This window comes from Lontra canadensis, unplaced genomic scaffold (assembly GCF_010015895.1).
Source record: "Lontra canadensis isolate GAN:19392208 unplaced genomic scaffold, GSC_riverotter_1.0 scaffold30, whole genome shotgun sequence".
NCBI classification, from domain to species: Eukaryota; Metazoa; Chordata; class Mammalia; order Carnivora; family Mustelidae; genus Lontra; species Lontra canadensis.
The window spans coordinates 1,932,107-1,944,621 of record NW_022631024.1 but is presented as its reverse complement, the minus strand read 5'-3'; the positions used below and the strand labels follow the sequence as shown (position 1 = coordinate 1,944,621).

At 40.4% G+C, this 12,515-nt stretch overlaps 1 protein-coding gene across 14 annotated transcripts in view; it reads right to left on the bottom strand.

Moving 5' to 3' along the window:
* Positions 1-12,515, bottom strand: part of ZNF618 (zinc finger protein 618) — a 170,199-nt gene that overhangs the window by 19,170 nt on the left and 138,514 nt on the right. For 8 of the 14 annotated variants that reach the window (XM_032865669.1, XM_032865672.1, XM_032865670.1 and 5 more), the window contains 2 exons: positions 7,802-7,861; positions 7,171-7,260 (listed from right to left, as the gene is read on the bottom strand). The exons of 1 other annotated variant lie outside the window; for it this stretch is intronic. In XM_032865669.1, the coding sequence (XP_032721560.1) occupies positions 7,171-7,260; positions 7,802-7,861 (150 nt within the window). The remainder of the gene's footprint in view (positions 1-7,170; positions 7,261-7,801; positions 7,862-12,515) is intronic. 5 more of the 14 variants (XM_032865673.1, XM_032865676.1, XM_032865675.1 and 2 more) reach the window with 1 other exon arrangement.

Genomic DNA, 12,515 nt, shown 5'->3' with positions numbered 1-12,515 from the left:
CTTGTGATCTCTGTCTGTCAAATAAATAAGTAAAATCTTTTAAAAGAAAAGAAAAGATTGCATACTAGAGAAGAAAAGAACAGCAAACTTGGAAGACAAGGTACTAGAAACCATCCAAATTGAAGCTCGAAGAGAAAACAGGAGCTTCATCACCAAATGGTTTAATACACAAACAAATAAAAAGTCTCAACAGCAGAAAAAAGATGGGGTAATAAGAATATTTACAGAAATACTGACTGAAATTTTCCAAATCTGATGAGAAATATAAACACAACTGAACCACAAAACTCAAATGAACTCCAAACAGGAGACACACACAAAAAATTATACATTATAATCAAACTGGTAAAAAACAGTAACACAGATTTATTTAAAACCACCCAGACAAAGAAGACACATTAAATATAGAAGAATAAGAATGATCTTTGACTTCTCATCAGAAACAACATAAACCAGAAGATAAAAGAATGTCATTTTTAAAGTGCCAAAAGAAAAATTTCTCAACCTAGAATTTCATATGCACAGAAAGTATCCATCAAAAGGACAGCTAAAATAAAAACATCTTCTGGGTGGCTCAGTGGGTTAAAGCCTCTGCCTTCGGCTCAGGTCATGATCCCAGGGTCCTGGGATCGAGCCCCGCATCGGGCTCTCTGCTCAGCAGGGAGCCTGCTTCCTCCTCTCTCTCTGCCTGCCTCTCTGCCTACTTGTGATCTCTGTCAAATAAATAAATAAAATCTTTAAAAAATAAATAAAATAAATATAAAATAAATAAAAACATTTTCAGTTAAGCAAATCTTTCACCAACAGACCTACAATTAAGCGTCAAAGAAAATTCTTCAAAGAATAAGGGAAAATGGTAACAGATGGAATTTAGATTCATACACAGGAAAGAAAAGGAAGTAGTAAATATGTTAGAAAATAAAAAAACTTTTCCTCATTTCTTAGTTAAAAAATAATTCACTGTTTAAGGCAAAAAGAATAACTGTTGGATTTCTAACTTACATACACATAGACATATCAGAAGAGCACAAAGGACAGGAGAGTAGTAAATGGAAATGCACTGTTATAAGGTTCTTAGATTATTGTGATGTTTTGAATTCATCATAGACTGTAACACATTAAAGATCTCTATTATAAACTACAGAATAACTACTGAAGAAAAAAAGGAGGTATAGTTGGAAACCTAACAAAGGAAATTTTTAAGTTCTCAATTAATATTAAAAGAAGACAAGAAAAGAAGAAAAAAATGAACAACGAGATGGGACAAACAGAAAAAACAAGACAAAATATACAAAATACAAAAAATATGAAATACAAAATCCAATCATATCAATAAATAATATTGAATGTAAATGGATTAAACACTTCATTTAAAAGGCAGGGATTACCAGAGAAAAGAGTGAGAACCAACTATATGTACACACTTCAAATAGAAAGACACAAAGATTATAAGAAAAAGATCAAAAGAAATATACCATGTAAATACTAAGCCTAAGAAAGCTGTAGTAGCTATATTAATAACAGATAAAGCGGATTTCAGGACAAGAGCTATTACCTGTTAAATAAAAAAAAAAAAAATTAAAGAGATAAATAAAGGTATTGAACAATTTTTAAAGAGTCATCAAGACATAATGATCCAACGTGTATGCACCTGAAAGCAAAGTTTCAAAGTACATGAATCAAAAACTGACAGTAGTAAAGGGAGAAACAGCATATTCATAATTATGGTTGTAGATTTTAATGCCTGTCTCTCAATACTTGATAGAACAAGCACACACTTTTTAAAAGCCTAAAAAGGAATAGAGATTTGAACCTTATTAAGCAACTTCACCTAATTGACACTACACTCAGGAAATATTCTTCCCAGCTCATTCTCAGGGACCAGTTTTAGCCTGATACCCAACTCACATTATAAAAAAGGGAAGTACGCTACTGGCTGGAATGCAAAAGGGCATAACCACTTGGCAAACAGTTCAGTTGTTTCCTAGAAGTTAAATGTCCACCTATCATGTGATCCCACTATTCCATTCCTCTAGCTGTTTACTCAAGATTAATGAAAGCAGCTGCCCATGCAAGGACTTGAACACAAATATTCAGAGCAGCTTTGTACTATAGTGCTCCAAACCAGAGCCACCCAAATGTCCATCCACAAGTGAATCAAGCAAACTGGGGGATGTGTATCCATGCAATGGAACACTACTACTCATCAGTTAAAGGGAATGAACTGACACATGCAACCATGGATGAATCTTAAAACAATCGTGGAGAGTAAAAGAAGCCAGACCCCCCATAAACCCACACAGAAAGGGTACATACTGTAAGATACTACATATATGGAATATTCTAGAAAATGTAAACTAATACATAGTAACAAAGCAGATCGGTGTTTGCCTGGGGATGGGGACCTGGTGAGTAAGGGATTATAAAAGAGCACAAAAAGCTTTAGGGTGCTGGATGTGTGTTATCTCAACTGCAGTGATAACTTCATAAGTGTATACACTTATCAAACTGTACACTTTAAATACAGGCACGTTACTGTAGGACAGTATGTCTCAATACTGTTGTAAAAAACCGCACCAGAAATATTTATTTTCTTGATTATGACCATCAATTAACAAACCACTGATATTCATGGGGCACGGCTAATTCTAGGACTGCAGCTCCCTAGCTTTGAGAAGTCAGTTTTGGGAGTGATACCAAAAACCAGGTAAAATCCTGGGGAATATTAGATAGAAGTGATCAGAAAATATATTCTTAAAAGCAAATAACTCTACAAACTGCCCTAGGTCTTAAAGTAATTTAGATGCCTTTCCAAGAAAAAGGAGTTTCAAAGAAGAAAGTCACTCTCCTGGCAAAGAGGAAACATCCTAACATTGTAAGTTTCTTCAGTTCATTTCATAGTTGGGACTCTTACTGTTTTAATGTATTTTAGTAAAGTACTGGCATGGTGATTTATTTAAGACCTACGATAACAAGGGTGCCTGAGTGGCTCAGTCCGTTAAGTGTCTGCCGTTGGCTCGGGTCATGATCCAGGGTCCTATGATGGAGCCCCACATCAGGCTCCTTGCTCAGCGGGGAGCCTGCTTCTCCCTCTCCCTCTGCCTGCTGTTATCCCTGGTTGTGCTGTGTGTTAAATAAACAAAATCTTTAAAAAACAAAACAAAATAAAACAAATTAATCCATGTAATATACCACATTATCAGAATAAAAGAATCACAGAAATCATTTCAATACACGGAGGAAAAAACATAAAACAGTGATTTATGACAGAAAATTTCAGTGAACCAGGAATAAAAGGTCACCTCCTCAACTGATAAAGGGCATTTATAAAAACCTACTTCAGCTACTATAATTCTTAATGATGAAAGTGATTACTCTTCATGGTGAAAAACTGAACCCTATGATTAGGAAAAAGACAGAAATACTCAATTCTTCTATTCAACATTGTACTGGAGGGTCCTAACCAGTATAGTGAGATGAAAAAAATATTAAGACAAATACAGACTGGAAAGGAAGAAGTAGAGCTATCTTTATTAGTAGATGACATTAGTATGTACAAGGAAAATCCTAAGAAACTCACCAAAAAGCTGTTAGGACTAGTTCACTATTAGTTACCTTAGCAAAGTTTCAGGACACAAAATCAATACACAAAAATAGTGTGTTTGTGTAACAGCAACGAGTAATTGGAAAGCTAAAAATCGCAGTAGAAAAAACAAAGTACTTGAGGTAATTTCATGAAATATGTACAAGACCTCTGCTCTGAAAAATATAAATTATTGCTGACAGAAAAAGGCCTGACTACATCCAGAGATAAACCATATTCATGGATTGGAATACCCAGTATTATTATGACGTTCTAGTCTCTCTAAACTGGCCTATAGATTCAGGGTAATCCTAAACAGAATCCCAGTTGAGTTTTTTTATAGAAAATGGAAATTAGAAATTCCCCTAACATTTGTATGGAAGAGCAAAGTTCCTAAAATGGACAAATATTCTTTTAAAAGGACAAAGTTGAAAAACCAAGAGTACCTGAATTTAAGATTTCCTATAAAACTCCAGTAAATAAGACCATATTAGCATAAACATAAACAAATAGATTGACAGAACAGAAATAAACTCATATATACTTAGGCATGCAACTGATTTTCAACAAAGGTTGCAATGTAATGCAATGGGGAAAGGAAAACTCTTTTAATAAATGATGAACAACCAGATCTCCATATGGGATAAAATGAATCAACTCCTACCTCTCACCACTCATAAAAGTTAACTTGAAAAGATCACAGACCTAAATCCAAAGGCTAAAATTATAAAGCTTCTAAAAGATAATTAAGGAGACTGTCTTCACAATCTTGAGATAGCTAAGACATTCTGGGTAGGACCCAAGAAGTACTAACCATAGAAAAAAACTGATAAATTAGACTTTGTAAAAAAAAAAAAAAAATTATCAAAAGATACTGTATGCCACAAAGATAAACTCGAAATAGACAAAAGACCTCAACATGAGGCAGGAATCTATCAAAATCCTAGAAGAGAACATAGGCAGTAACTTCTTCGACATCGGCCACAGAAACTTCTTTCAAAGTATGTCTCCAAAGGCAAAGGAAACAAAAGCAAAAATGAACTTTTAGGACTTCATCAAGATCAAAAGCTTCTGCACAGCAAAGGAAACAGTCAACAAAACAAAGAGGCAACCCACGGAAGGGGAGAAGATATTTGCAAATGATACTACAGACAACGGTCTGATAACCAAGATCTATAAAGAACTCCTCAAACTCACCACACACAAAACAGATAATCACATCAAAAAATGGGCAGAAGACATGAACAGACACTTCTCCAAAGAACACATACAAATGGCTAACGGACACATGAAAAAATATTCATCATCACTAGCCATCAGGGAGATTCAAATCAAAAACCACACTGAGATGCCACCTTACACCAGTTAGAATGGCCAAAATTAACAAGACAGGAAAGGTGTGTTGGAGAGGATGTGGAGAAAGGGGAACCCTCTTACACTGTTGGAGGGAATGCAAGCTGGTGCAGCCACTATGGAAAACAGTGTGGAGATTCCTAGGAAATTAAAAACAGAGCTTCCCCACGACCCTGCAATTGCACTACTGGGTATTCACCCCAAAGATACAGATGTAGTGAAAAAAAGGGCCACATGTACCTCAATGTTCATAGCAGCAATGGCCACAGTCGCCAAACTGTGGAAAGAACCAAGACGCCCTTCAGCAGACGAATGGACAAAGAAGATGTGGTCCATGTATACTATGGAGTATTATGCCTCCATCAGAAAGGATGAATACCCAACTTTTGTAGCAACATGGACGGGACTGGAAGAGATTATGCTGAGTGAAATAAGTCAAGCAGAGAGAGTCAATTATCATATGGTTTCACTTACTTGTGGAACACAAGGAATAACACAGAGGACATGGGGAGATGGCGAGAAGTGAGTTGGGGGAAACTGGAGGGGGAAATGAACCATGAGAGACTGTGGACTCAGAGAAACAAACTGAGGGTTTTGGAGGGGAGGAGGGTGGGGGGCTGGGTGAGCCTGGTGGTGGGTATTAAGGAGGGCACGTATTGCATGAGCACTGGGTATGGTGCATAAACAATGAATCTTAGAACACTGAAAAGAAATAAAATTACAAAAAAAAAAAAAAAGAATAAAGATAGTGTATGAGAATCAAAGGGCATGCTGAAGACGGGAAGAAAATATTCACAGTGTATGTGTCCAACGTAAGACCTGGATCTAGAATATACAAATAGAGCTCTTACAACTTAATGATACAAACTCCAACCACAAGATGGACAAAAGACTTTAGATCATTTCTAGAGTAAAATATACAATGGCCCAAATGCAGACGAAACAGTGCTCAACGGTCATCAGTCATCAAGAAAATACAAATTAACACTAAAATGACCACGTCACACTCACGGTAATAGCTAGAATTAAAGAGCCCATCACCTCCAAACGTTAAGATGCTACAGCCATTTTGAAAAATAGTTCTTAAGTCTTTACGAAGTTCAACCCTCTCCCCTACGACCGAGCATTTTACTCCCTGGTGTTTATCCAAGAGAAATAAACACATGCGCCCTCAAAAAGCCTCCTACAAACACCTTCATAGCAGCTTCATTCTTAAGAGCCTAAAACAGGAACCAACCGAAATGAAGCAGCACAGGGCTAAACCAAGGGTGGGGATTTTCACAAAAAGGAACACGGCTCAGCAGTCAGGCAGAATGAACTGATTTACACAACACCGTGTACGGGTCTTATAGACATTTTGCTCAGCGAAAGCAGCTAGACACAGGAGTACTGTTATACAACTCCAGTTATAAGGACTTCTGTAGTCAGTGTAGGTTCTTCTAAATACTCTCCTCAGACCCAGGGTCCCCAAGCCAGAGCCCTAGGTACCACCTGAAGCCAAGCCCTGCCCCTAGTTCCGCATAGAACCCAGTGGCATACAGACCTCCAGATCCAAAGGGCTGTTTCAGCCTTGGCAAACCAATCCTTGGTTGGATCTAGCCGAAATCTCTCATACCCTCCTTGCCCACATCTCGGGGATCTAAGGATGGAGCCCCCTCTGACACCGAGGAGGGAAGCTGTCAAACAGGAGACTGGAAGGCTGGGATGTCCCACATGAAGGGCCATTAGAACTCTTTTCTTCCAGACCAAGGGAGAAGGGAGAGACTGAGTGCCAGAGACAGGATGGGGTCTGCCCAAGGTCCTACAACCCTGAGACCCAGCTGATTAAAACCCAGGGCTTCTGAGTCTTGGCTTAGTGCCCCTTCTAGCTTTCTACCCACTCCACCAGCAAGGGCAAAGAGGCAGCTGTCTTGTCTCCTTGGCCGTGGCTTAGCGGCATCACGTAGCACCGAGTCTCAGGAACCACGCATTGTAGAAGGGCTCAGAGGTGAGGACAGGACCACTGAAGGAAGCGGATGAGTGATGCCCGCCATGAGCTGACCGAGGGTGACTCAGGCTTTTGGCTTTCCCAGCTATGCCAGCTACTACAGTAAGGTGGCCCAGGTCAGACCCAGACATCTGGGGATTGCCCCAGGGCCAAGCTCACCTTCGTGGTCACCCTCCTCTAGCAAAGCCTTCACCTTGGGGCCGGCCCACCCCTCCCCCACCACCCACCAACCAGAGAAGGTACTCACTGATGGGGGCGTGTAAGGCCACATGCTCCTGGTAGGGTGTGTAGTACTTGTACTGCTTTCCACAGAATTCACAGGTGTAATTGCCAGTTTCTGTCCAAGGAGAGGAAAGCGTGGGAATGGGCGCCCGGGTCCCATTGAGAAGCAGCAGCATGCTCCCTCCCCTCCAGCTCCCCCTCATCCTGGGACCAACTACAATCAAGAGCACGCTGGAGTCAGACCGCCTGGGTTCAAGTCCCGGCAACTCCACGTCAAGCTGTGTGACCTTGGGCAAATCTCTTAACCTGTCTGTGCCTCAGTTTTCCTATCTGTAAACGGGGGGTAATAATAGGACCACCTTCTAGGATTGCTGTGAGGATTAAATTTATACGTCAAGTATTTAGAACAGTACCTGGCACACGCTGTTTCTCCAACACTCCACCCCCAGGCCCTGGTGCTCAGGAAATGTGTGGTGACCTTAGCTGACCCCCCAGTGCCAAGCTCGCATTCACCCCCTTTCCAAGTCCTAGTCTCTGCAATGGTCACGCTTGGGTCCCCTCGTCTCCAGGACCTTCCCCGCCCCCAAGCACCCCCACCCCTCCCCAGCAGGAGGGGTCACGTCTTCCTCTCGGGTCCCACCAGACTTTATCTTTACCTCTCTTTTGGCACTGCCTAACTTCTTTCTTCTTAAAAATTTCTGATGTAATATTGTTCACTGGGGGAAAATTATAAAATACTGATAAATATAAATACAAATACAAGATTTAAAGAGTAAGAGAAATTTCAGTCATCTGTCACCCCCAAACAAAGAGCAGCAGCTACCCCTTGGGAGTGGAGTGTGCAACCTTGCCTTCCGCCCCAGGCTCCATCCCTCTACTCCCATCTCATCTGGAGCACACTTCTCTCCCTGACATCATCTGTCTGGCTCCGGTGGGCACTGAATTAGCCAGCCCTGATCCATATCCTCTTTGTAACCTGGTGTATGCAATCGACAACACTTTGTGGACATTTTGCTCAATCAATAAACATCGATCCCTACTGCATTTATTGGCTGTATGCATCCCACTGGACTCTGAAATCTGCTGAGCCAGCCTCCTACACCGGGGGATGTTTGGATTGTTTCAAAATTTCTCCCTTACCAAAAAAAAAAAAAAAAAAAAAAAGCTGTGATCCGCATCCCTGAGAAATGTCTGCCCAATTTGCTCATTATTTTTCATATCACTGCAAAATAAGGATTATTGTGCATAATTGCTGCTCATTATTTCCCCGGAATAAATTAAGGGTAGGCATTTTTAAGGCTTTTGATAACCACAGCACCAACTACATATCAAAAGGTTGGGCTAATTTTCATCCCAATCAGAAAGATGGGCCTTACAGAAAGGAACTATACGGCGCTGCTGCTTTCATTTTCCATTTGTTTGAGTTCTAAGGAAACTGACCATTTTTCATGTTTCATTAACCAGTATTTTTCCTTTTGTGACTTTCCAATTTGTGTTCACAGTCCATGTTTCCATAAGTATATTTACTTTTAATTGCCAAGAACCCCACAGATGAAGGACATCAACGATTTCATTCTACAGGTTACAAGTATTTTTTCTCAGTTTTTTAAAATTCTGTGAATGGTTTCGATCTCTAAAAACGGACTTAAAACTTTTCCAACAATAACTTTTATAACTGATTCATGAACACTGGGCAAGATCTACTATTTGCTGTTCATAGGTTTCAAAACTGTGAGATCAACTGTATTGTATTACTCAAACCCGGTACGATCCTATCTGCCCACCTGCTCTATTGAAGACTGAAAGTTGTGCTCAATCCTTCCACTCTGTCGTGCTTCCAAATCTGTTTTGTGTATTCAGATGCAATGTTGTCTGATGCATATAAATAAGGCTCATTAGATCAAAATCGTCACTGCTAACTGTAGCTTTCAGAACATGATATGATTCTGTAACACGGTGCTTCTCAAAGATGAGGTTCCTGGACCAGCATTAGCATCGTCCGACAATCAGTGAGAAATGCAAATTCTCAAGACTTAATCCAAGACACACTGAAAGAAAAGTTCTAGGACTGGGATCCAGGAATCTGTGTTTTAACAGGCCCCGTAGAAAAATGTGATGCACAGGAAAGTTTAAGAACCACTGCTCAGATATTTAATTATACTGTTGTATTAGCTCACCTGACATTAGTTACTAATTTCTGATCATTTGTAAGAGCTTCCTTTCTCATTGTTTGCATGCGCCTAAAAACGTTTCCCTAAATTTTCTTGGGAAAATTCATTAAAAAAAGATACATTGGTAGATGGCCACCACAAACTGCTGAGAAAAAGGAATCATGGTTCCGGCCTTCAAGGAGGTTACAGTCTGGAGGAGGAGACCAAAAAATCAAATAATCACACAAACTTAAAACTGCAAACCCAATGGGTGTTCTTAAAGAAGACATTTATAGGGCTATGAAAATCCCAAAAGGGGATTCAATTTAGTTAAGGAAGCAAGAGGGAGCTCCCTGAGAAAGAGATGGAGAATTAACGAGCTAGGTCTCTAATAAACCATTATTTTAAATTAACTTGAGAACCTTTGCCTCCTAATAAAAGAGACGAGGCCACTTGGTTTTGTAGCTGTAAGTGACTTGGTTTTACTTCTTTTGTGTTTTCTTTCTTTCTTTCTTTCTTTTTTCACATTCCACCCTTCCGGGTTTATTTCCTTCGTTTGCAGCTGCTTGATGCATGAAATCTTTTCTCTGTCTTTCCATTATTTGCCAATATTCCATTATTTTCCAATATTCTCCTTTGTTTTACACAGCATGTAAGATACATCTATTACAGTCAAGCAGAAAATGACATTTTCAAGTCTATTATCATAGAGAATTGTAGCTTAACTCTGTGCTTCTCCAACTTTGGCAGGTTTAAGAATTATCTAGAGGGGCGCCTGGGTGGCTCAGTGGGTTAAGGCCACTGCCTTCGGCTCAGGTCATGATCCCAGGGTCCTGGGATCGAGCCCCACATCGGGCTCTCTGCTCAGCGGGGAGCCTGCTTCCCTTCCTCTCTGCCTGCCTGCCTCTCTGCCTATTTGTGATCTCTGTCAAATAAATAAATAAAATCTTAAAAAAAAAAAAAGAATTATCTAGAAAGGTGGTTACAACACAGACTGCTGTGCTTCAACCCAGAGACTCTGATTCCCAGGGTCAGGGGTAGAGTCTAAGAATTTACATTTCTGATAAGCTTCCAGGAGATGGCGCTGCTGCTGCTGGTCTGGGGCCCACACTATGGGAAGGACTGGTTTAACCTTCTCTACAGCATCCCTCCCCTTATTCCTTCCTTCTCGTGTTCTTACAAATCGTTTTTAATACTGCAGAATGATCTTTGTCTTCTGCATTCAATTTTGTGTCTAGATCGTAACATTTTAAACTTATGTCTAGGGATGGGTGGCTCAGTTGGTTAAGTAACGACCTTCGGCTCAGGTCATGATCCTGGAGTCCCGGGATGGAGTCCACATCCAGCTCCCTGTTCAGGGTGAGTCTGCTTCTTCCTCTGATCCTACCCACTCTCAAGCCGTCTCTCCCTCCCTCTCTCATTCTCTCTTTCAAATAAATAAAATTTTAAGAATATATATCTAATCTCCCTAGTATGAAGAAGTGGAGATGCAACATGGGGGTTAAGGGGGCAGGAGAAGAATAAATGAAACAAAATGGGATTGGGAGGGAGACAAACCATAAGTGACTCTTAATCTCACAAAACAGAGGGTTGATGGAGGGAGGTGGGTTGGGAGAAGGGGGTGGGGTTATGGACATTGGGGAGGGTATGTGCTATGGTGAGTGCTATGAAGTGTGTAAACCTGGCAATTCACAGACCTGTACCCCTGGGGATAAAAATATATGTTTATAAAAAATTTAAAAACTTATTTTAAAAAAAGAATATATATCTAAAAATATAAAATAAATAAACTTATGGTCTAGTTTATCTGATTTTAACACTGACCAGAAGTCCTCCTATGCGACGAATTCATTCTTCACAACTGGGGTGTACCTGATGAATTTTTTGCAGATGGGTACATGGGGAAAATAGTCTTTTCAAGCCCTCATTTTTCCCTTTACTCATAAATTACAATCGGTCTAGATATAAAATTCTTAGGATGTAATCTACATTTCCTTTCAAAACGTATTCCAGTATCTTTTGGCATTTAGCGCTGTACGAAGTCGGAGACAAGTCCCCCTTGGATTCATCTGTTAAAAACTGGCTTTTCTTATACCTAAATGCCTGCATACTTTTTTCCTTTATATTTATAGTTTAAAGAAGTCACAAACATCTGTTGAGTTATGGGTCTTTTTATACGGAGGTAGATTATAGCCCAATCACCTGTCACCCCCGACACATGGTGAACCCTTACATCAGCATACATGGGTCTGCCTTCAGCACATTTTTCTTCTATTGTATCTTTGGAGTATTACTTCTGTCCCACCGGTACAATTACCTGGAACTGGCTCCCCAGGCTCCGTAGTTAGCTTGTTTTCCCCTTGTTCTCCTGCTCTGTTCAGGTTTCTCCTCCCCGTATTTAATTCCATTTCATTTAATTCCAACAGATCAACTCTGGTCTTTACTACTTACCATGTAGATTTTAATTTCATTTTCTGTTTCTCTGCAGTCCTCCAGCTCACTCCTTTCTCTGCCTCTTCATTTTATCCTGCTGCTTTGTCACCGGAAAACTTCAGGCTCCTCTCTCACAGGGGTCATACTACTCACTGAACCGTGGCCCCCCAAAACCCCTAAACTCAATTGTTGATGTCCCACTTCCCCACGTGAAGGTATCTGGACATGGAGCCTGTGGTGGGTAACTGGGCTGAGATGAGGTCACGAGCGTGGGGCCCCCAGGACTGGGTTACTGCCCTTGTAACAAGAGGCACCAGGGAGCTGGCCTGCATCGGTCTCCCACCATGTGAGGGGCACAGACGGACGGGCGCCAACTCCAAGTCAGGAAGAAGGTTCGAACGTGACCACCACACTGGTACTTTGATCTTGGACTTCCAGCCTCCAGAACTGTGAGGAAATAAAGCTGTTTACGCCATCCAGTCTGGGAGTTTGTTACCATAGTCCAAGCAGACTGACAGAAGTCGTATTTTCTTACGCTCGGTTGTAGTTGTCAAACAGAATTTTCTTCTAGATTTCTGTAGTAGGTCATTTTCAAGAGGTATGCTTTCCCTCCGAGTCTCCTAATTTCTATCTTGTTAGGTGGAATTTTTAGTTTCATACTTTGGGATCTTTTTCTTTTAATTTAAAATTTTTTTCAAGTTACTCTTCCTCGGTCACATATAAAAATCGAGTAAATTACAGATGATGCAGACTTACCATTCTCAGTAGATGTGAGCGAACTGTTCTT